The 25,482-nt window shown below is 43.7% G+C and overlaps 2 protein-coding genes across 6 annotated transcripts in view; one reads left to right on the forward strand and one right to left on the reverse strand.

The window, feature by feature from the left end:
* The window catches only part of SUPT3H (SPT3 homolog, SAGA and STAGA complex component), a 267,603-nt gene that overhangs the window by 150,287 nt on the left and 91,834 nt on the right, over positions 1–25,482 (reverse strand). The gene's annotated exons all lie outside the window — the stretch shown is intronic.
* LOC132591869 (uncharacterized) lies at positions 8,173–16,250 on the forward strand. 2 transcript variants are annotated; one of them, XM_060272333.1, is made up of 2 exons: positions 8,173–10,906; positions 13,868–16,250. In XM_060272333.1, exons 1-2 carry the CDS (start codon positions 10,096–10,098, stop codon positions 14,440–14,442), a joined length of 1,386 nt encoding a protein of 461 aa, XP_060128316.1. In that variant the 5' UTR covers positions 8,173–10,095; the 3' UTR covers positions 14,443–16,250. The 2 variants fall into 2 exon arrangements, with proteins under 2 accessions (XP_060128316.1, XP_060128317.1); XM_060272334.1 differs by having other exon boundaries at positions 8,173–8,438; positions 10,406–14,362.

Consider the following 25,482-nt stretch of genomic DNA (forward strand, 5'->3'; position numbering starts at 1 on the left):
GCCACTCCAGTATCCCTGCCAAGAAAACTCCATGGACAAAGACAACAGGCATATAAAAGTTATGACGCTGGAAGATGAGCCCCTCAGGTCGGAAGGCGTCCAACATGCTACTGAGGAAGAGCGGAGGACAAGTACAAGTAGATTCAGAGCTGATGAAGCGGCTGGGCCAAAGCCGAAAGGACGCTCAGTTGCGGATATGCCTGGAAGCGAAAGGAAAGTCCGATGCTGTAAAGAAAAATATTGCATAGGAACCTGGAATGTAAGAACCATGAATAGAGGTAAGCTGGATGTGGTCAAAAATGAGATGACAAGAATAAATATCGACATCCTGGGCATCAGTGAACTAAAATGGAAGGGAATGGGTGAATTCAGTTCGGGTGACTATCATATCTACTACTGTGGGCAAGAATCCTGTAGAAGAAATGGAGTGGCCCTCATAGTCAACAAAAGAGTGGCAAAAGCTGTAATGGGATGCAATCTCAAAAATGACAGAATGATCTCGATACGAATCCAAGGCAGACCTTTTAACATCACGGTAATCCAAGTTTATGCACCAACTACCGGTGCTGAAGAAAGTGAAATTGACCAATTCTATGAAGACCTACAACACCTTCTAGAAATGACACCAAAGAAGGATGTTCTTCTCATTACAGGGGATTGGAATGCTAAAGTAGGGAATCAAGAGATAAAAGGAACAACTGGCAAGTTTGGCCTTGGAGTTCAAAATGAAGCAGGGCAAAGGCTAATAGAGTTCTGTCAAGAGAACAAGCTGGTCATCACAAACACTCTCTTCCAACAACACAAGAGACGACTCTACACATGGATATCACCAAATGGGCAGCATCGAAATCAGATTGATTATATTCTCTGCAGCCAAAGATGGAGAAGCTCTATACAGTCAGCAAAAACAAGACCTGGAGCTGACTGTAACTCAGATCATCAGCTTCTTATAGCAAAATTCCAGCTTAAACTGAAGAAAGTAGGAAAAACCACTGGGCCAGTAAGATACAATCTGAATCAAATCCCTTATGAATAGACAGTGGAAGTGAGGAACAGGTTTAAGGATTTAGATTTGGTGGACAGAGTGCCTGAAGAACTATGGATGGAGGCTCGTAACATTATACAGGAGGCAGCAACGAAAACCATCCCAAGGAAAAGGAAATGCAAGAAGGCAAAATGGCTGTCCAACGAGGCCTTACAAATAGCGGAGGAGAGGAGGCAAGCAAAATGCAAGGGAGATAGGGAAAGATACAGGAAACTGAATGCAGATTTCCAAAAAACAGCAAGGAGAGACAAGAGGGTCTTCTTAAATGAGCAATGCAAAGAAATAGAGGAAAACAATAGAATGGGTAAAACCAGAGATCTGTTCAAGAAAATTGGAGATATGAAAGGAACATTTCGTACAAAGATTACCATAATCAAGGACAAAAGTGGTAAGGACCTAACAGAAGCAGAAGACATCAAGAAGAGGTGGCAAGAATACACAGAGGAATTATACCAGAAAGATATGGAGGTCTCGTACACCCCAGGTAGTGTGGTTGCTGACCTTGAGCCAGACATCTTGGAGAGTGAAGTCAAATGGGCCTTAGAAAGCACTGCTAATAACAAGGCCAGTGGAAGTGATGATATTCCAGCTGAACTATTTAAAATTTTAAAAGATGATGCTGTTAAGGTGCTACACCCAATATGCCAGCAAGTTTGGAAAACTCAGCAATGGCCAGAGGATTGGAGAAGATCAGTCTACATCCCAATTCCAAAGAAGGGCAGTGCCAAAGAATGCTCCAACTACCGCACAATTGCGCTCATTTCACACGCTAGCAAGGTTATGCTTAAAATTCTACAAGGCAGGCTTAGGCAGTATGTGGACCGAGAACTCCCAGAAGTGCAAGCTGGATTTCGAAAGGGCAGAGGAACCAGAGACCAAATAGCAAACATGCATTGGATTATGGAGAAAGCTAGAGAGTTCCAGAAAAACGTCTACTTCTGCTTCATTGACTATGCAAAAGCCTTTGACTGTGTCGACCACAGCAAACTATGGCAAGTTCTTAAAGAAATGGGAGTGCCTGATCACCTCATCTGTCTCCTGAGAAATCTCTATGTGGGACAAGAAGCTACAGTTAGAACTGGATATGGAACAACTGATTGGTTCAAAATTGGGAAAGGAGTACGACAAGGTTGTATATTGTCTCCCTGCTTATTTAACTTATATGCAGAATTCATCATGCGAAAGGCTGGACTAGATGAATCCCAAGCCGGAATTAAGATTGCCGGAAGAAATATCAACAACCTCAGATATGCAGATGACACAACCTTGATGGCAGAAAGTGAGGATGAATTAAAGAACCTTTTAATGAGGGTGAAAGAGGAGAGCGCAAAATATGGTCTGAAGCTCAACATCAAAAAAACCAAGATCATGGCCACTGGTCCCATCACCTCCTGGCAAATAGAAGGGGAAGAAATGGAGGCAGTGAGAGATTTTACTTTCTTGGGCTCCTTGATCACTGCAGATGGTGACAGCAGTCACGAAATTAAAAGACCCCTGCTTCTTGGGAGAAAAGCAATGACAAACCTAGACAGCATCTTAAAAAGCAGAGACATCACCTTGCCGACAAAGGTCCGTATAGTTAAAGCTATGGTTTTCCCAGTAGTGATGTATGGAAGTGAGAGCTGGACCATAAAGAAGGCTGATCGCCGAAGAATTGATGCTTTTGAATTATGGTGCTGGAGGAGACTCTTGAGAGTCCCATGGACTGCAAGAAGATCAAACCTATCCATTCTTAAGGAAATCAGCCCTGAGTGTTCCCTGGAAGGACAGATCGTGAAGCTGAGGCTCCAATACTTTGGCCACCTCATGAGAAGAGAAGACTCCTTGGAAAAGACCCTGATGTTGGGAAAGATTGAGGGCACTAGGAGAAGGGGACGTCAGAGGACAAGATGGTTGGACAGTGTTCTCGAAGCTACGAACATGAGTTTGACCAAACTGCGGGAGGCAGTGCAAGACAGGAGTGCCTGGCGTGCTATGGTCCATGGGGTCACGAAGAGTCGGACACGACTAAACGACTAAACAACAACAACAAAAGACTGTAATCAAAACAAAAGGCATGTTTTGTTTGCAACAAAGGGAGTTTATAAACAGCTACGGGGTGTTCTGACTGTTAGAGATATTCATTTTATTTCATTCTTAACTTTCCATCTCCTTTTTGAAAGTCCTGTCTTCAAATTGAAACTAATTTTTCCATATCCCTGAAGTTGGTAGAGATGCGGTTTGATAAAAAAATGCCGTGAAGACCTTATGGTGGAGCCAGGATAGTGAAGGTCTTAAGGTAGACTTTGTGAAGACCTTAAGATGGATTGAGCATTAATAAGACCAATAACATTCAGTATGGCAAAAATAGTGTTGGACACTCCATTGACTGTTGGCATCTTACAGCAATTACAGGATGCACAGCTAAGAGATCAGAGCCAAGATGGATAAAATGGTGAGTGAACATGGACGAGAGAGGGAAGACACAGAACCTGTGGAGAACAATATCAATAAAGGATTTCCTGAACAGGAATGTAGGAAGCAGTAGATGGTGAAACAGAGAGGACCTTCACAAAGGTGCCTAGTGGCAGTTATGATATCGGAGGAGTGGAATGAAACCATCAACAGAGAGATAAAGAGACATCCTTATCTGGATTCTGTGTACAATTTGAAGTAAATTCAGATTAAAAAGCTGGAAGAAAGGAAGATCTCAGGTGAGAGCTGGGAGGGACCACCCCTTTTTCTGTGTGAGACAAGGGTTAAGATCTACCTTTGAGAGAGGACTTTGCATTTTCCTTTCACTTTCTTCTGTTTTGTTTTCATTTAGATTAGTTTTTTATTGTATTGTACAGTATTGTGAAAAAGCTTCAATAAAAAAAATTCTGAGAAAAGAAAATCCGCATTGGTGCATAGCTGATAGATATGTAAAACTGGGACAGAAGTCTGATCACCACAATAATTACAAAAGGATCTTTTCATCTCTCTTAAAGCATGTATACAAACATTCTCTGTTCTTGTTCAAAGTAATAATTGATGAGACATGAAACATCTGCTTGAAGTACACAACTTTAGCTCTTTGTTGGGAGTTGGAAAATTAGTACTTCAAATTTGGAAGATGTGCACCAATCTAGTGTTCCAAATATTTATTGTCCTCAGACATGCAATTTTAGACACCATTCTATTAAAAGAACAAAGAAACACACAAAGCTGCGCCAGCAGAGTTCCAGTGGTGCAGCAGCACTTTCATTTCATCTCCCCCCCCATGCACCCCAAAAAATCTTCTATGGAGGCCCCCCCAACCCCCAGAGCCAATTTTCACGGCATACAGGTGGCTGCAGGGGAGAGAAGAGCAAGGGCTAGCTCCATTTTGCTAGTGCAAATCTTCTGTGCAAGGATTAGATCAGTGATGGGCAACCTTTTGAGCTTGGTGTGTCAAAATTCACCAAAAAACCAAGCATAACTCGAGTGGCGTGTCACTTTGAGAAAAACCCATTAATTTTGCGATATTTATAGTTTAAATAACAAAAATGTATAATTGTAATATATAACTGTATTTAATAAACCAAAAACTAATTATTTAATCTAACCTAACCAAAAAACCCTTATTTATCACAAAGTGCCCAGAGTTGTTGAGCTTCTTGGGGGGAGCTGCTGACCAAAGTTTTGGAGGTTTTTTTGGGGGGTGCAAAAGTTGCTTTGCTTTTTTTTGGGGGGGGTGCCCCAAAGCTGCTGTGCTTTTGGGGGAGGAAAGAGAACAGAAATAAATGATGAATAATACCAAAAAATAATAATACCAAAGCGCCAAAAAAACCCAGCACAGAACGGGTTAAAAAACGAACGCTGTTACACCCAATCATAGTCTGCCAAAGCGCCAGAAAAAACAGTACAGAAAGGGTTAAAAAACTAATCTCTGGCTACCAGCAACAACAACAAGAAAAAGGATCTGGGTTTTAACAGTGGAGACAAGCTGTAGCAGAGACAAGCAAGCTTTAGCGGGGGCAAACTGTAGGAGGAGCGGGAGAACAAACAACAACAACAGCGCGAATGGGCCAATGGGGCGCGTGCCAGCAGTGAGGGCTCTGTGTGTCACGTCTGACACACGTGTTATAGGTTCGCCATCACTGGATAAGATACTACCCTCCGCTTACCAAAATTGTAAACTTTCAATTCTTTTCATTTTTAATGTCTCTTATGGGTGAAAAGATGATTTCATAGTGTGGCAGATGCAAAATATAGTGATGCCTCAGTTGCCAGGAAATTGTCAAATGAAATTTCCAGTGGCCAGTGTCATTCCTTGCCACCCCACTAGCAGAAGAGAGAATACAAAATTGCTTAATGTGTGTATAATACGTCATAGTATTCAGCTTTTTTTCTTAAGAATAGATTATGTTTGCTCTTCACGAGAGGAACAAAATAGTCCAGAAACCTCTTGAGTGTTTTCTTCAGTCAAGAGCCTTTTCCGTTTTCTGTTCAATTTCCCAAAGCTTCAGATGTCTGTGTACGATGCAAGGAGATGCAGGCAGCAGAATGGAGACTGAGGCTTTGGCAGCTGGCCCCCTACCCAACAAAGTCCTAAAGTAGGTCCAAAACTTTAGAGCCAGGCTAGTACCAAATCGCCCTGGCCAAAGCTTGCCAATATTGCAGTCATAGGAATGAATTTATATGAACTGAAGACTTACGCAAAAATACGGAAGCAGAAGGAGCCAAACCAAGTGTAACTCACATTAAAGTTTAGAGGAGCTGAAAGAGTGCTCAGTAATTGCCCCTGTGATATATTAATATGAAAGAGTCTTTGTTTGAAATACTGCACAGTTCGCCAATGGGAAGAAAACATAGGAATACTCTGCGTTTATCCCACAGTAAAGCTTTCAACTGTGCCTTTTACATTTAAACTTTATCTTCCCAGATGAATGCTTGTGATAGAAAACGTAGCAAGTATCTGCAGCTTACGAAAAGAATTGATTGTCAGCCTGGCCCAGCCGAAGGTAAACATTTTCAGTCTCCTCTGTTCTTATAAGATAAATTTAAAAGAGGATTTCTCCATTTGAAATCAGTGAGAGAGCTATTGTGACTGGATTGTAAGATATGTCAACTTATTTAGACTAATTCCTAATTATTATTTTTTAAGCACAAGGAGCAATGCAACCAACAACACACATAAAAGGTAAAGGACCCCTGACAGTTAAGTCCAGTCGCAAACGACTCTGGGGTTGCGGCGCTCATCTTGCTTTACTGGCCGAGGGAGCCAGCGTTTGTCCGCAGACAGTTTTTCTGGGTCATGTGGCCAGCAGGACTCAGCTGCTTCTGGCAAATCAGAGCAGCACATGGAAACGCCATTTACCTTCCCGCTGGAGCGGTAGCTACCATGTTTCTCCGAAAATAAGACACCGTCTTATATTTATTTTCCTCAAGAAAATAAGCCAGATGCCAGTTACAGGGAAAGTGGAGCTGAGAAATCTGCAGTGCACAAACAAAAAGGCCTGGGCATGCACAACAATGCCTTGCCGATTACAACACCTAAACATCTTTAAAAGGTTTATGGTGAATAAATGTAGAGTGCTAAACGGCTGCATAAAGACTGACTACTCCTTATACCTATGATACAGGGGGTTTTATGGGCTTGGGCACTGCCCAATTCAATAAAAGCCTAGAAATAGTGGTTTACTAGATATAAAGCCTCTCTTATTAAAGATGGAAATACTCAAATAGACTCGGCGTCTTGCAAAGGTATGCCTTCAAGTCCACAAAGTGAAAATCCCTCTCCTGGGATCTTTTTTAAAGATATGGAACTAAAAAAAACCACCTTATAGAAAAAACCTTTTGAAAGGAGGAAAGAAAAAACTTAGGTTAACCTAAGTGTTTTTTTTTAAAAAAGCATACACATCTTAAGATAAACATTTAATAAGTTACTGGTCGACATGTTTTAAAATAAGCAGAAAGATGATAGATTTACCTGTTGAAAAGGAAAAGGAAATTTAAAATTAAAGTAGATTTTGGAAGACCTAAAAATATTAAGCATTTTATCAGGCCACCAAGCTTTATCTTTAGGTAGCACATGTGTGAGAGAAGGATACCAATGGAAATTACGGTAAATGGATTTAAGCTACCATTTAAATAATTGGTGGCAATTTCCAACGTCTAAAAAGTTGGGGTTGCAGACACAGGAGTGGGAGGTCAACTCAGGGACTGGAGCCATTATTAAGGAGAGTATAATACATCAACTTTCTTAAAGGAACAACTCCACCACACAAGCTCTCTAATAGAGTTTTCAAGCCACATTTCCTCTAATAGATAGCTGTTTCAATATGAAAATGGAAAGCTTCAATAACCTATTAATTTCACTTAGAAATATATGACTGAAATAAAAGCCGTGACTCTGTGTTTGGAATTAAAGGCAAATACAAATACAGTCACCCATGGAAAATGAAATTCCTTTAGGAAAACACTATCACACACATCCACAGAAAAATAAAAAAATTCCTTCAGTAGCACCTTAAAGACCAACTAAGTTTTTATTTTGGTATAGTGTGCATGCACACGAAAGCTCATACCAAAATAAAAACTTAGTTGGTCTTTAAGGTGCTACTGAAGGAATTTTTTTATTTTACTTCGACCCAGACCAACACGGCTACCTACCTGTAACCATCCACAGAAAAGTAATATTTTACATTGTTAAATATTCGTATTAACACTGCTGCCTTTATTACTTTAATTTTTATTAAGTTAAAATGTATATACCACTTTTCAATTTAAAAGTTGCTTAGATAAAGCAAGCAATATTAACCTAACTCAACAACCTAACCCCCCCCCCACGCACAAACAAGCCAAACTGCAATCAGCTGAATGCAACCAACCAAGTTCGGGACACCCCTAATCTCTCACATTATCAATAAAAATAAATGAATACATAAACAAAGGACCTACCCACGTGATACTGACACAAACCCCTACACTAACAGAAGGCAATAGAACAAAAGAACAATACCCCTCTCCCCCCCCCCACTTTTTCTGCGCAAATGCAAAATTTCTATGATGAAAGTGTCTCTCACTATATGTAAACAATCTGGGAAAAATACTATAAAGTATTGAAAGTCGAGACAACCTTGTATTTATTTGTATTGATTGTATCTCATTTTTATTGATTGTAAAGCGCTTTATATCATATAATATAAAGCGGATTGTGGTAGGGCTGTTAAGAAATTTAGCTTAGGGTTTGGTTTGTGTAAGGCCACAGCTCATGCTGAGTAATGGGGGGCGTGTGTATGCAAATTCCTTGGATCTGATTGGTTGGTGGGGCCCCTCTTAAAGCTGCGTCCACCATTTTCTGGTCACATTTTTGCCTGGCGTTTGAACTGTGTGTTTCTATCGGTTCCTGTCTGGCAAGAGAGCGTTCCTGGATTCCTGGAGTCTGGTTGTATCTGGCTTATTTAATTTGCTGATTTATTCAGCTTATTGCTTGCTTTTGATTTTTAGCTTTCATTTACTGCCTTATTTAGCTCCGTTTTGATTCTCCCCCTCCCCTCCCTCCCCACTCCCTTCCCCTACGGCTCGGCCTCGGCTGGGGGCGTTGGGAGTCCCCCCCCCCGCACAGGCATCCCACTTTATTTAAAGGGTGCACCCCCCTTTAGATTCCTTTAAATTCTTTAAATTCCCCCCCCCCGCTTGCCTTGGCTAGCCTGCTGTGGCTCTTGGTGGGCAAGGGGGCCTTGGTACCCTGAGGGAGCCTTGGCTCCTGGCTCCTTGCCTGGCCGTTTTCCTGCTGGGGCTGGGCTGGGCTGGGCTGGAGCCACGTGGGTGGTTAATAGGGCTGTTGCCGGCTGAGGAGCATTGAGGCTGCTTGCGCTCTGCTGGGGGCCTCTAATTTGGCTTATTGGGGGCTGTGGCGTTTGCCGCCCCCCCTGGGGTGCCTGCGGGGTGGGGGTGCATCATTGGGAGGGCGCCAGGCCGTTATTGTGCCTGGTTTGCACGTTGCGTCCGCCATTTTAATGCTTGCAACCCCCTTTGCTATTAAGCAGAGAGCTGCTGCTTGTGCATTGGGGGGAGCGGTTTGAGGGGGGTTGCTGGGTCTTTAGGACCTTGGGAGGGGGTCCCCTCACTTGATTCACCTGGGGGGCCTCTAGTTTTTGTGTCCTGTATAGCGTTTGTTTTCTGTTTGCATCTGTTTTAGCTGAGGAAAAATTTTTTCCTGGCTGCAGTTTATTTCGAGGCTTGAGTGCTTGCAGCCAGTTTCTGGGCGTTTGGCGCCATCTACTGGCCACGAGTTGTTACTACACCTACAAATTTAATTGCCTTTTCCCTCAGCCTATATTGAAGTCCCTTGAACAGGCTTTGACTTTATTGTGTTGCCTGACTAGCTTATTGGGTCATTTTAACTTATTGGTTTCCTTTAATTACTTGATTTAATTTATATCCTTTTATTTAGGAATCTTAATTGATTCAATTGGATTATAATTGGCTTTGACCTGCGTGGGCTTGCTTTGGTTAAGTGAAAGGAAAAAACTTTTACTCCTTGCCTTTAATTGGAGGCCTGAGTACTGCAGCCTACTTTAGGTTCTCTATGCCATCGGCTGGCCTCAAGGGGGTTATCGCACCTTGTTAGTTTTGATACTGTTCCTTCCCAATAGATAGGGAATACATTGCTTGGCCTGCGTTTTGGGTTTCTTGCATTGTTTAATTGGCTTAATTGATGTCCATTGTTTAATTCAATTTAATTTTAATTCACGTTAATTTAGTTTTCACGTATTCTGGGTAAGGATTCTATTTGGTTGCGTGGGTGGGAGTTTGGCTTTGGCCTGCGCATTTTCCCTCTCCCCCCTTTTAGGGGGGGGGGCCGGGGCGTGTGCCGGGGTCCGGCCTACACCAGCCTGCAATACAAGTCTAACTGATTTCCCTGGGGCCTTTCAGAGGCCTGGGTGTCCCCAAATATTTTGCAGTTAGTTTTGCAGATTGGTTGGGAAGGCTCCAATATTTGAGGGGTGGGGTGACGCCGCCTAGTGGTTAAAGTGGTAATACGCACCCCTGTGTGATTCCACGTGTGTTTGCTTGTTATTCCAAGTAGTTAATAGTTCAGGATGGCGGCCCACCCATCCACTTCAGGGAAATCTAAGAGGGTCATTAAGGGCGCTTCGCAGAAGCTGCGTTCGCCAGCCTCGCAGGCAGCGGGTCGCGTGGAAGCATTCATCGCTAGCATTGCTGGTGACCCACAGGCCCTGGCCCAGCTTGGATCTGGGCTTGATGCCTTATTACAGAACCCGGCCTCTCATCCTGCCGCCTCGACCTCTGCTGGTTTACCTCTGGAAGCAGGGCGGGAGGCGGCGACTACGGCCATGCCTCCAGACCGGCAAGGCCCAGACCCTCTTTCTGCCCCCTCTACCTCTGCAGGTGTATCCCTGGACCCCGGGCAAGCTACGGTGGCGGCGTCGCAGCCTCTGTCCCCCATGGCGACCATTCTGGGACTGCCTGAGACCACCACGTCTGGGCCAGTTGACTCGTCGGATGACGACTTCGTGGGGCCTTCTGGTGTTCTGATGCCGAATGCCTCTTCCACTCCTATGGTGGTGCCGGCGCCCCCTCCCGTCAAACGACGAAGTGAGGGGAAGCAGCCTCGGCGCACCAGGAGGGCGAGGCAGGCTAAGGGCAGAGTAAGTGGGCAAGGGCAGGGGGGGCGGACGGGGGCCTCCTCTAATGTTGTTGTTTCGCCCGTTGCTCCATCCCAGACTCTTGCCGTCGCCTCGCGGCGCGAGGGGCTTTCGTCGGCATCCGGCGAGGAAGCCCTCCCAGTGCCGGCTAGAGCGTCGAGTGGCGGAAAACGTCGTCACAAAAGTCGTTCCAGGAGGCGGGCAAAGAGGCGCAAGGACGATACCTCGGCTTCGACCACCTCAGGTTCGTCCTCTAGCTCCGAGGGTTCTGATCACTCTATGGGGTTGTACTGGGCTTACGGGGAAGTGGATTCTGGCCTTCCTCGTTGGGCCTGGGCTCGTCGAGCGAATTCGCATCGTGCTCGTTATGGAGCTGTTCAAGAATGTCTCGACGGAGAGTTGGTCCCGGAAACCACGGTTTCCACCAACAGTACTAGGGATATTATTCCGGGCAGTCACTTGTCCTCTAAATTGAGGTCTAGGATATTGGATGGTAAATATGTAGACATTTTTGATTTAGCTCCACCAGAGGAGGTGGTCCCTGAGCAAGAAAACGCCCTCGTTGGTACTAAGAAGAAAGGCAGGGGGAGAAAGGTGGAGCGGACTTTCGAGCGTTGGCTCGATTGTTATCAAGTTTTTTCCGGGGTAGTAGTAGCGGCATATCCCCGCAGGGCTCTACACCTTATCGTGTACCAGTCCATCGTAAGGTCAGCATATAACATGGCAGGGGAAGCGGCCGCAATTGCTTATGATGAAAGATTTCGCAGGCGGGCGTCAAAAATTGACACCGCCCGCTTTGACAGGAAAGACTTGGACCTTTGGACCACGTATGTGGCTCCGTCGGTTTCACGGAAACCCGCCGAGCAGCAAAGGGCTAAGACCCAGCCTTTTAAGGCGGCACCTAAATTGCGCTGCTGGGATTTCAATAAAGGAATGTGTCAGCGCCCGCGGTGTATTTATGCGCACACTTGTGACCGGTGTGGCGGTAGCCACCCGGCTGTTAACTGCTATGCGGGCCGGCGGCCCTTTCGTGGGGGTCGGGGAGGATTCAGGCAGGCGCCAAGGGGTTCCGCCCCTGCCCTCCCCGCTCCCCCCGCAGCTTCCACATCAAAGTGAATTGCTTCAGTTAGCTTTTTCTCCCATTAAGTTACCGGCCCTTAAACATTGGTTAGCCTCCTATCCCAATATTGAGGCGGCTGCATATCTTCGGGATGGTTTCTCCTTCGGGTTCCGGATTCCGATAGCTTCGGTTCCCCTGGCTAGGAATCCTAGGAACCAGAAGTCGGTGAGAGAGATGCACGAGGTCGCAAGGCGGAAGGTTAATAAAGAAATAGCCCTCCAGCGCATGGCTGGTCCTTTTGCGTCTCCGCCTTTTCCCAATCTGCACCTCTCTCCCTTGGGAATCGTCCCCAAGAAGGCTCCGGGTGAGTTTCGGCTCATTCATAATTTGTCTCACCCTAGGGACACGTCCGTGAACGACGTGATCCCTCCGGAGCTTTGTACGGTCAAATACGCTTCTCTCGACCAGGCAATTAAAATGATCAGAAAGTTTGGGCCGGGGGCCTTGTTGGCAAAATGTGATATCGAATCGGCTTTCCGATTATTACCAATTCATCCGCATGATTTTTGGTTGCTGGGCTTTCAGTTGGAAGGCGCCTATTATTTTGATAAGGCCATGCCAATGGGCTGCTCCGTAGCCTGTGCGGCCTTCGAGCGCTTATCGCAGGGTGAGAAGGCTGACATGAGGATGTGGCTGGTATTCCTGGAGGAATACAATGGGGTATCCTTGTGGCAGGATGTTTTAAACCTGCACAACGATTTCCAAGTGCACTCCGATGCGGCGGGTTCCCTGGGATTTGGTTTGTTTTGGAATGGCAGGTGGTGCGCACAAAGATGGCCCCCTGCTTGGCGGGACACTGAAATCACGCGGGATTTAACTTTTCTTGAGTTCTTTCCTATAGCAGTTGCAGTCCATATTTGGGTTGACGACTTCAAGGACCGCCGCGTATGCTTTTGGTCAGATAACCAGGCTGTGGTGACTGTCCTTGCGAAACAATCTTCTAAGTCAACTCGGGTATCGGCTCTGCTGCGGGCATTCGTGCTGCAGTGCCTGCGTTTTAACATTATTTTCTCTGCGCGTTTTGTCCCGGGCGTGGCCAACGATATAGCTGACGCTTTGTCACGATTTCAGATGGAGCGCTTCAGGTCCCTGGTTCCAGACGCACAACATCAGCCGGAGATTTTCCCGGATCGTCTTTGGAACCTTGGCAGCTGCTAGTCTTGCAGGGAGTAGCTGCTTCTGTTTCCCCCTCTACCCTGCGGGCTTATCAAAAAGCTTGGACTGACTTTTTAACTTTTCGCAGTCAGTCGCTCGCGGTGGAGGGAGCGGCCCGCCCCTCTTCTTCCCAGGTGCTTCAATATTTGGCACACCTGTTTCACCTGGGAAGGGCTGCCAGGACCATAAAGCTCCAGTCTGCGGCCATTTCATTTTTCTCGAAATTGTTTTTTTTTAATAGGGACCCTTGCGCCAAATTTGTGGTGCGTAAGGCCATGGAGGGATGGGGTAGGCTTTGTCCTCCCCGTTCCCCTACCAGGAACCCGATTTCTTTTGATCTTCTCACTAAAATGAGATTGAAGCTTAGGGTGGTGTGTTGGTCTAAATATGAGGCCCGTTTGTTTTCGGCCGCCTTCTCAGTGGCCTTTTTTGGCGCTTTGAGAATTGGTGAAATTGTAGGGGGTCAGATGCGTCAGGGGGTGCCAGGGGGTTTGCTACTCCAGGACATACGTCTGTCACCAACGGAATTGTTAATCACGATTCGGAGTTCCAAGACCGACCAGGCTGGTAAAGGAGCAGTAATGCGACTGCCTGCTACGGGGCAGACGGGCCCCTGCCCGGTTAAGGACGTAGCCAAATTCTTGGCGGAAAGGCCAGCTGGGGAGGGCCCCTTGTTTGTGCATCAGGATGGTAACCCGATGACTAGGCTGCAATTTACTAGAGTTATGAGGAAGGTGATAGCGGCATGCGGTTGCGTGGCCGCTAATTACGCTCCTCATTCCTTTCGCATTGGGGCCGCCACTACGGCGGCCCACTGGGGTATTTCGGTTGATGCTATTAAGGATTTGGGCAGGTGGAAATCTGCAGCGTATAGATCTTATGTTCGGAAGCGCTCCTAACTTTGTCGTTTGTTTTCCAATGTTTTCCCAGGGCTCGCGGACGTGCACATATGGATGGTGGGACATTCCATAGTCCATTGGGCAGGCCTTCGCGCTGGCCAAACGCCATTGGGTCCTCGACTTGGCCTTCCATCCAACATCCAAGTGACCTGGATGGGCAAGAGGGGCATGCGCTGGGGGGAGCTTCTCCCTTTGCTGCGGCGCAAAGCCCTCTTGCTCGGGTGCCCGTCCGCCCTGGTGATCCAGCTGGGAGAAAATGACATCCCCGCTGTGGACCCGTTATCTCTTCGCCTGGCTATCCTACGAGATTTGTTGGAGATAAGGACTTGGTTCCCTGATACCGTCGTTTTTTGGTCCCAAATGTTGCAGAGGATGCAATGGCGGGGTGATATTCCTCCTCTGGCTGGGGAAAGAGCTAGGAAGAGGGTTAACAGCGCAGCATCCAAACGGGTGTACGAAATCGGGGGGAGTTTGATTCGTCATCCCGCAATTAATGTTAGAGCCCCGCTTTTATATCGGGATGATGGGGTTCACTTATCCCCTGATGGGTATGACATTTGGCTGCGTGATGTGTCTGAGGGTTTAAAAAGTTGGTTAGGTCTCTGAGTGTTGGCGGCAAGCCAGGGCTGGCTTGATTGGCGGTTAGGCTTTTGGTTGGTTAATCGGTTGGTAGAGGGGGTGGCACACGGATGCCTACCCTCACCTCCGTTTGCTCCATATAGAAGTATTCCGTTAAAGGAATCTCGGGGCTTACACTCTTGTCCTTACCATCCCGCCATTGGCGGGAATGGTGGGCCCAATTTTAAGAGCAAGAGCCTTGAGGAACATTCTTGGTGAAGGTGAGGAGGGAATGACTGGGCGCAGCCACCTCCTCACTCCCAGGTATGTTTACTTGACTTCCATGCGGAAGTCGGAGCAGGAACTGTCCAAGCGGACAGTGGTGAGTCCTGTCCTATGGTGACAGCTGACGTGAGTCCTGCCACGTGGGCAGATGAGGTGAGTCCTGTCCAATGGTGACAGCTGATGTGAGTCCTGCCACGTGGGCAGATGAGGTGAGTCCTGTCCAATGGTGACAGCTGATGTGAGTCCTGCCACGTGGGGCAGATGAGGTGAGTCCTGTCCTAAGGGGACAGCTGATTGAGTCCTGTCCTGGATGGACAGATGGGGATAGTCCTTCTTTAGGAAGGACGAGTGAATAACCAAAAGCCTAAGCCAACACTCGGATTAAATTGTGTATTTAATAAAGTTGTGGCCCTAAATTATTTGCCAAAAACCAAACCATAATTCTGTTGTCAGTTGTGAGTTATTTAAGGTAATTTTCTGGGAAGCCTCGACACACAAAGCGCTTTATATCATATAATATAAAGCGGATTGTGGTAGGGCTGTTAAGAAATTTAGCTTAGGGTTTGGTTTGTGTAAGGCCACAGCTCATGCTGAGTAATGGGGGGCGTGTGTATGCAAATTCCTTGGATCTGATTGGTTGGTGGGGCCCCTCTTAAAGCTGCGTCCACCATTTTCTGGTCACATTTTTGCCTGGCGTTTGAACCCCTCCCACCCGCCCTTTCTTTCTTGCAGGTTAGCACGACATTGCTATTGCCTTCGGGGCCGCCTGTATTCAGGGGTCAGTAGGAATTTTTCCAATTGGCTGATTGGCTGTGCCTCTTGGTTTTCGCCTACTGCGCTAGCAAATTGTCACAACTTGTTAGGTTGGCGGTTAGGCTTTTGGTTGGTTAATCGGTTGGTAGAGGGGGTGGCACACGGATGCCTACCCTCACCTCCGTTTGCTCCATATAGAAGTATTCCGTTAAAGGAATCTCGGGGCTTACACTCTTGTCCTTACCATCCCGCCATTGGCGGGAATGGTGGGCCCAATTTTAAGAGCAAGAGCCTTGAGGAACATTCTTGGTGAAGGTGAGGAGGGAATGACTGGGCGCAGCCACCTCCTCACTCCCAGGTATGTTTACTTGACTTCCATGCGGAAGTCGGAGCAGGAACTGTCCAAGCGGACAGTGGTGAGTCCTGTCCTATGGTGACAGCTGACGTGAGTCCTGCCACGTGGGCAGATGAGGTGAGTCCTGTCCAATGGTGACAGCTGATGTGAGTCCTGCCACGTGGGCAGATGAGGTGAGTCCTGTCCAATGGTGACAGCTGATGTGAGTCCTGCCACGTGGGGCAGATGAGGTGAGTCCTGTCCTAAGGGGACAGCTGATTGAGTCCTGTCCTGGATGGACAGATGGGGATAGTCCTTCTTTAGGAAGGACGAGTGAATAACCAAAAGCCTAAGCCAACACTCGGATTAAATTGTGTATTTAATAAAGTTGTGGCCCTAAATTATTTGCCAAAAACCAAACCATAATTCTGTTGTCAGTTGTGAGTTATTTAAGGTAATTTTCTGGGAAGCCTCGACACACAAAGCAAGCACGTCTTGTTGTATTTATTTTATGCTAAAATAAAAAAATTCCTTCAGTAGCACCTTAAAGACCAACTAAGTTTTTATTTTGGTATGAGCTTTCGTGTGCATGCACACTTCTTCAGATACAGTGAAAAGTGTGCATGCACACGAAAGCTCATACCAAAATAAAAACTTAGTTGGTCTTTAAGGTGCTACTGAAGGAATTTTTTTATTTTACTTCGACCCAGACCAACACGGCTACCTACCTGTAACCTTATTTTATGCTGCATGAGAAGAGTTTGGAAGAAGAAGAGTTTGGATTTGATATCCCACTTTATCACTACCCAAAGGAGTCTCAAAGCGGCTAACATTCTCCTTTCCCTTCCTCCCCCACAACAAACACTCTGTGAGGTGAGTGGGGCTGAGAGACTTCAAAGAAGTGTGACTAGCCCAAGGTCACCCAGCAGCTGCATGTGGAGGAGCGGAGATGCGAACCCGGTTCCCCAGATTATGAGTCTACCGCTCTTAACCATTACACCACACTTGCTCTCACCACTTATAGCTGTAATAAATTTGATCTGATCTGATCTGATCTAATGTACCTGTCCCTGTTTATCTGTTTGATTTATAACACAAAACTTTTTTAAAAAAACCTAATTAAAAAACAAGCAATATTAAATAATAACCACCATGCACCAAAATCAATTTGACCATTTTGTTTCATTCCTGCACACTGATACAGTTAGCAGAGATGAAATGTGATTATTTAACTAGTCAGGAGTTGGAAATGCAAGCACTCAACTAATTGTGACATTACTAGATGATCCTCAAGGACCTTCCAGCTCTACAATTCTATAATTCCACTGTATGATTCCAATTCCGGACTCTGGGGATACCTTTCCTGATCTGCTGTATACATTCCAGCTGATTCTCAAAAATTGTGTTTTTAAACAACTCCCACATATTTTGGTAAGATTTAACTCTCCTGACTCTGCGTTTTCTTTTTATCAATTCCCACATTTTTTAAAAGTTTTATCTTCTGAACTCAAATGTGACAGTGTTGGGTTTTCTTAGAGACTGGCCATTTACATATACAGTATATTTCATTTGATAACACTATGGTCACTGTTCCTGATTCATTCAGCACTTCCATCTTGCACCACATCCTGGGCACCTCTGAAGATTAAGTCCAGGGCCACCACACTCCTCTAGTTGGTTCCATGACCAACAGTTTAAGAGCACAATCCTTTACAGTGGAAAGATTTTGGCATGATAATTCAGGAACAAAAATGCACCATAATAGCTTACTCAGTCTGTAGGTGCAAGAGGTACATTATAACTTAGTGTTTTGATGGTACTGTATCTGATTCCTGAAAGGTTCAATAAGATGATTTGCCATCTCTCCATGTAAAATGTATTCTATCAAATTTAAAATGCCCAACCTCCTGCAATGCAGCTGTCCCATACGGGGATTGAACCTTTAACCTTGGTGTTATCAGCACCACGTTCTAACCAGCTGAGGAAGCTGGTGTGGTAAACAAGAGACAAAGATGTAACAGGCAAAGAAGCTTCAGTCTGGTTCCAACTCAGTACTTTCCATCAGTGAACTGACCAAAGCTGTGGCCACATCAAAATCATCACCAAACAGTATCTCAGACTACAACATAAAAATCAAAGTTGGGAATGCAAATCACTAAGACAACAAAAATGGTGCTTTGTCAAAAGATATTTGATTGCTGAATTGTCTAATTGTCAAAAGCAACCAAAAACATTCCCCGACGAATAAAATTAATTTCTTCTTGTTGTCAGGATTCTTAGTGGAGGTTGGACCGAACAAAGCTTTGTTTTCTTAATCTGCACTATCACAAAAAATGGTGGCAACTCAGTTGGGGGACTGATGATGAAGATGAAAACTGAAATGTTGAAAACAGAATGATTCCTGTTAGGTTTGGAACTTACAATGCTTTCTACATTAGCTAACTAGCTCCCAAAACCACAATAAGTAATTTAATTCAGAGTGCAATGAATAAACTGCTTGACAGGACAGAGCTGCCTCCTCGAGGGTCTCAAAGTTAAAAGCTTGGCAAGGATGTTGGGCATGCAAAAGAGAAATGGCTTCAACCTGCTTGGTATGCTATTCAAATTGTTTTCACATAGAGACACCTGTCAAAGTGGGGAAAGATTAACAAGTATACAGTATATAAACTAAAAAGATGACAAAACGCAAAGACAATTACTAATAATAGCAGCTTAAGATCTTTAGTTTAGTTTAGTTTTGCTATGTTTGTAGCTGATGTACTATCCTTACAGTATTGTGTGATAACATAGCTGAACACAAATTCATTTGTATTTGGCTAGAAATGGGGGGAGGAGACAAAAAATATTTTCCCCAATGTCTTCATAATGGTCAAACAATACAAGTTAAATTGGTCTGAATAAAAAACAAATCAATATGTATACCAAAGAATGCTCTCACTTCCAGATTAAAGAACCAAGAAGAAATGCCAGGAAAGCCTTCATCCAATGATTTATTTTAAAGTAGAAGAACATAATCTGAAGGCAGCCCTGTTTAGGGAAATTTTTAATGTTTGGAGTTTTGTTCTGTTTAGTATTTTGTTGGGAGCTGCCCAGTGTGGCAGTGGCTGGGGAAACCAGCCAGATGGGTGGGCTATTATTATTATCTGTAAAACAGGATGTAAAATACAATTCTTCAGTGCAGTTAAGTTCCATGGCAAATTAGCTGCCAGTTGCAATTATATCTATAGGAAAAAAAGAAACACGGTGATTTATTAGGTTTTTAGCAGAACATGCAAAGTATAATCTGCAGGAAATTATGCCACACTATTCCTGCCTATCAAGGCAGGTGGTCAGATTGTCTCAAGCTATTAATCAATGCAACTGTGATCAAAATAGCAAGTTTTATAGAATTTCTAAAGATTTTAACCTTCATTTGGCAAAGAAAGTTGTGAAATTGAACCAATTCCTTGTTTCCTCCCTTCCTTCCTCGTTCTCCATATTTGCACCCTGGTTTATTTGCATGCAAACAATCCTGGTTCCTGAGTAGAGCTATACTGATCCCAGAATGCAGCAGTGTGCCTGAGAATAGAGAATTAATTTGTTTTGACTCATGCTAATAGTTCGATCACATGGTCCTCTTTATCCAGCTTAGAAATACAGGATGTTCAAAAGCAAAAGCAGCAAGTCCTCTGGCCTTAACAGAATTTATAGAGAAAAAACACTGAGACCTCCCAATTTCCTATCACCTTTCACCATTTTGCTAACCACACACTAAGCCTGCCAAGGAAAGGTACCAGGAATGTTATACTTAATGATGTGCTATAAATTCTCCAACAACTTGGAGCATTTCAGTAAGTGATAGGGTTATGAACACATACAAACTATTTTGGATTTCCAGAGGATTAATACATCCAAACACTACAAGACCTGGTAACCTCTTATTATGCTATCAAAACTAGAGTGTTCGACTGCAGGGAAATACACTGAAGTATGGCAAGAATATCTGAATAGGAATGACAATAATGTGGCCTGTATTCTGTGATATCATGATAGAGATGGGGAATGTGAATATTAGAGTATATGCGCTGAAATACTGCACATGTACTCTATAGCATGCATCGTTAGGGAAAATAGCATGAAATATGTTGCATGAAATATAATAAAATAATTCATTTTTAGCTTGAAATATGTTTGTTTTTTGCTGTAGAATTTATGGGGATTTGGGGTGGCACAACATAATGCTTGCCCTGACCATGTGAACATATACTCTTGAATGGGCTCAGGCGTTAAGCCAAATTAGGGGGAAATAACCTACCTTCTTGGGCACATATGCAAACTGGAGAAACTGCAGGTGTACATTTCTATCAAGTGCACACACTCTTCCCCTAATCCCCAGCAATTAGGATTAGGATCCTTCTACTGGCATAATGGGCAAGAGTCATCCGCCCCTTGATTCAGACCAATTTTTTCCAAGGTCTCTAACAACAACAACAACAACAACAACAACAACAACAACAACAACAACAACTCATACTCCTCCCATCTGACTGGGTTGCCCGAGCCACTCTGGACAGCTTCCAGCATAATAAAAGCACAGCAAAACATCAAATACTAAAAACCTCCCAATACAGGGCTGCCTTCAGATGTCTTCTAAAAGTCAGATAGTTGTCTATTTCTTTGACATCTGATGGGGGGGCGTTCCACAGGGCAGGTGCCACTACCGATAAGGCCCTCTGCCTGGTTCCCTGCAACCTCACTTCTCGCAGTGAAGGAACCACCAGAAGACCCTGGGAGCTGGACCTCAGTGTCTAGGTTGAACAATGGGGGGGGGGGGAGACGGGCTAAGGCCATTTAGGGCTTTAAAGGTCAGCACCAACCAATTGTACTGGGAGTGAGTGAAGATCCTTTATGGTCCCGATGGCGGCTCCCCGTCACCAATCTAGCTGCTGCATTCTGAATTAGTTGTAGTTTCTGAGTCACCTTCAAAGGGAGAGTATTAGAACTGTGGGTGGGTGGGTATGTGTATGTGACGTATCTATTGTTCTGACAGAAGTGGCATTTGATCAGGTATATACACAACTAAAGAACTAAATCTTTCTCCCTTGTTTCAGAATGGAAAGAAGCAGCCTCCAGAGTAAAATTCTGCAGAATGACTAATATAAAGATTAACCACAATAAGAATGATCTACTTCTATTCATGCAATATACTGCTACTTAAAAAACAATGAAGCTACATGACAAATATGTTTGTAGTGTTTCGCAGCATTATAGCCCAAATAAGTATTTATGGTGAAAGTCAAATCTCTACTATTGGGCGGAAAGAAATTATGGAGTCCTTACATTTGAATAACAGCATCATCAGTTTAGTACTGTGTACTATGTGCGCCTAGAAATACTGCAATCCTGGCAAAATACATTATACAATTTATGTTGATTAGAATTCTAATTCTGGGTATTTTTTACATGACAACTGTCACTTCAAGGAGTTGTTCACAAAATATCCTTAGTATATTCAATAGGAGATGTCCAGGTCCCTCACTCTGGTCTCCTACTCCATCGCCAGAGTCCTCCTCCTTTCTGCCTCTCCATGTCTTTAAAAACCTTATTCTAAAACTTCTCAGACTTTTGCTGTTGCTCATATTATTAGGGGTCTAATTTTTAACTATTCTGTTTCATTTCATTTTGCCATAGAGCAAGAAAAATGTAAGTTTGTTAAAAATAAAATAAAACTTAGCAATTTTGTTTCATATTCATTTACTAAGAATTATAATAATTTATCTATCTTTTTCACGTCCCATAGAATCACGCCAGAGAATCCCAGGTGAAAGTACAGACATTGTCAGTACATTAAAACACTTAAAACAATCATAGCATCCGTTCTGCAGCAGTATCCATTACAGAGGTTGGAAGCCCCCCGGGAGAGCGAGCATATTTTGGAGACTTCCGGTCTACCGCCAGCACTGATTGACGAGGAATCATTGAGCTCTGAGGTTCCTGGCACTGTGAGGGAGGGGGGAGTCGCGGGAGCGCCGCGGACCCCCAATAAAAAACCCCAGATTGAGCTTTCTGGGGAAGTGAGGGCTTGGCTACACCCAAAAGTGACTCCTCTGCCCCCCGGTAAGCTCTTTTAAGAGCCCCGAGAGCAAGCGGAGTGCAGAGTCACGGGCGCCATTTTTGAGCAAATCGCTATCCTCACAGAGAGAAGCTCCGAGCTGGCAGCAGAGGAGCGGTGGATTTTTCCCAAAACAAAGGATCTGAAGACATTGGACACCGTGGGTAAGGGAAAGAAATGTTTTAAAAAATTAATTGAAAGGAATTGGCCACGGGAGGAAATTGAAAAAGGAAGTCGGTCAGTCTCCCCCATTGAGAGAACGGTGATGCAGTTAACTTGCCTGCAGCCGGAGAGATTGACAGAAATTTAATAACTTCCAAGGATTGGATTAAAAACCTTCCCCCTGAAGCAGGGTAAAGGGGAGAAGGATTGATTACATTAAAATCCCTGTACTTTTTTAAAGTTGGACTGGGGAAAGCCCCCCGGGAACTGGAGTCAGGTCCCTGGAGGGATCAGCCAGCCGCCATTATGACATCACAATAGGGAGGAATTCGTTTGCCTCTTTGAGGCTGAGAACTGTGAACTTTGAAGAGAGCGCAAATATAAGGCTGTGTACAAGAAGTTTGATAATGCTTTTTTCAGAAATGGACATAAGATTTTTAAAACATGAACAATAATTAAAAATGAGAGTTGATAACCATATCAGACGTAAACTTTGTGAGGTTTGGAAATACAAACAGCGCCACTTCCTGCATTGTAATCTGTGCAGTTCCCATGGAATTTGAGATGAACAGGATGTCAGTAGACACAACATCATCTGGCTCTTTAGAATTTGTGGACTTTCAAAAACTTCTGGAACTGATTTTGGATATGAGAGATGAATTGCGGCAGAATAATTTACAGATTCGCAAAATAAGACAGAACTGTGTGGAAAGTGAAGGTGGATTGGTTTCAGTAGAGAATGAAGAGAAGCAAGATGAACAAGCACTAGCCGGGGACAATGTAAATGACTTTACAGAAGAGGAGGAAGATCCATCAGTCCTGGCCAATATAATTGAACTTAAAAAAGAGGAGGAAGAAGTATGGAATATTGTTCCCCCAGTGGGAGAGGGGGAACAAGACTTATGTTCGATTCAAGGAGTCCACAAAGAAGAACCAGCATGGAATAATGTCCTCCCAGTGAGTGAGAGGGAGGGCAGGATCCATGCTGGGGCCTGAGCTCAAGTGGAATAAAAATTGAGAAAGGGCTGAAAAGTGGAAACATAGCTGGATAGTATTGTGCTACAGTTAGAAAATTGGGGGGGCAGCAGGGGGACAAAGAAGGGAGAGTGGTGGATAGGTGGCAAAAGAGTGGGAATAGGGTGAGGAGCAACAATGGGTTATTTTCTGATTAAGATGGTCCGAAACTGGAATGTTTTATGGAGCTGGTTGATGCATCTGGGAGATCTGGAGTCCAGGGGAGGGGGGGGGTAGAATTAGACAAATGTGATTAAAGGTTATTCTGATAGAAGAAATAATATTTGAATGTATGGGAAAAAAATTGGGGTATAAATTGTGAGGCTAAAGGAAGTATTAGAGATGGATGGGGAAATAAATTTAGATTTGGATTAATTAATGAATTATAGTTGATGGGGTTTTTTTTCTTTGTGAAGATTAGAATTGGTTGTGAGATAATGGAAAAATTGCGTTAGAATGATTTAAGATGATAAAGGAAAATTGCTTAATTTAGATTTTAAAAATGGATCCAGTGTGGGGGAAATCAAGGAAGTCCACAATGTCAAGTTAATGTAAAAATCGATTTTTTCCCCTTCTTTTTCTCTTTTGTTTATGTCATATTGTCATTTTTTTTCCTTTTTGATCTTTCTTTCTATTTTTGTGAATTTTTGTATTTTGAAATGTTTTAAAATCAATAAATATTATTGGGGGGGAGAGCATATTTTGAACAGCAGTGTATACATGTATTAAATGACTTAAGTTGTGCGTATAAACATCTTACAAATACACAGCACAAACAGAAAGAGTAAAGTTTCACTAACAGTGCAAATGTGCAGCTTGCTCCTCCCAATCAATGTCACGGGAAAGCTCAGGTGTAGATCATGAGACTCTTAATCTCAGGGTCCTGGGTTCAAGCTCCATGTTGGGTGAAAGTTTCGTGCATTGCAGGGGGTTGGACTGGATGACCCTTGTGGTCCCTTCCAATTGTATAATTATAACACCTGTTCCTGGGCAAACTGGGCCAATTGCTCAAACGTTTTTCTTATGGACTGTTCGGGAAATGGACAGTGGCCTGTAGAGGGGCTTCATTTCAATATAATGAAGCAAAAGTGTCGGGTTTAAGAATGAAGCCTCTATTTATCAAGTTTTCTGCCCTGTTGGTGAATTAATATGCATCGGGAAAACTGGCTTTTTCTTTAATTTGTCATTTCATTAGTTTGTCCACAAAGGCCCTAAAAGATTGTCCAAAGCTAGCTTTAACATCACGAACAAAGATATTTAACCAATCAAATCAGAGAGTAACGAGTATCAGCTTGCTTTACTTGGATAGCTAAACACTTAAAATTCAGGCCTTCATTTGCTATTGCATTAAAGCTCAACTCTTCTCTTGGCTTTCTAGCCTATCGCCCATAGCATGTCCCAGTATAGCAAACATTTATAAGTTTTCACAATATAAGCAGCTGTCTACAAAAAGCAGATGAAATACCATAGAGGACATTATGGGACATTATATAATTCCAACAGTTGTTCAGTCTGTTAAGTTAAACACACCCCTGGGGAAAAATATTTTGTCTTCACATTTCACTGCTTCTCATCATAATTGTTTTTTAATCCTGTAAACTAGAGACTAATTGTATTTAGATTCTGATTAGAAAGGAACAGAAAATAATTTACCTAATACCCAAAGTTATTTGGGGGGGAGGGGGGTTTACAGGAATCAAACACCAAAATCCAGCAGTAGGATAACTATAATTAATAACTGCTTTTACACAAAATTATCTTCTAATTAAGATGTTGATCATTTGGAACTGGTCAAAACCATCTTCAACATTTTTAAAATGCTAAGGTTTTTTTTTAAAAAAAATCAAACATATGTGCTTTTCTGTTTATGTCTTCGGAAAGAACATTCCGTATAATGAAAAACATGACCAAATTTTTCACAGTACATCACTATAAAACCCTGTAATTGACTTCTGGGGTTGGTTTACTCTGTGTCTATTTTCGTCTGCATAGAAAACAAAAATGATGTGGTAAAAAGAGCAAAATGTAGGTCCCATTGCAGGATAAGGCTCCATCCTGATTAGTAAAGTAGTATCGTATTTTTCTCTGGGAAACCTGCCCATTTTGAAGAAGGGAATTCAGGCCACATGAAGCGCCATTGAAAAGAAAAGAAAAAAATGAAGCCCATGGATTCAGTTTGTAAAGTCAAGCTTGCAGACTCTCCAGTTCGGCTGGATGAGAAGGGATCTGCTCAGCCCTTCCACGGATTTTTATTAGAGATTAAACTAATATTGTATATGAATTTCCAACTATTCACAGTTTTTTCCAACATACAGTCTAGCATTAAGCTGCCATTCATTATTATTTATTTAGTTTAACCTGGAATGACCCAGTATTTAAATATGATTTTTCTACAGTTTGCTTTAAAAAATTGAATGGAATGCCCTATAGGAATTTACGACTTACTGTT

Source organism: Zootoca vivipara, chromosome 3 (assembly GCF_963506605.1).
Source record: "Zootoca vivipara chromosome 3, rZooViv1.1, whole genome shotgun sequence".
Classification (NCBI taxonomy): Eukaryota; Metazoa; Chordata; class Lepidosauria; order Squamata; family Lacertidae; genus Zootoca; species Zootoca vivipara.

Coding starts and splice junctions, on each gene's coding strand:
- LOC132591869 (XM_060272333.1), top strand. CDS start 10,096: ATGGCGGCCCACCCATCCACTTCAGGGAAATCTAAGAGGGTCATTAAG. Junction 10,907..13,867: donor CTCGGCTTCGACCACCTCAG/GTTCGTCCTCTA, acceptor ATGTTTTCCCAG/GGCTCGCGGACGTGCACATA.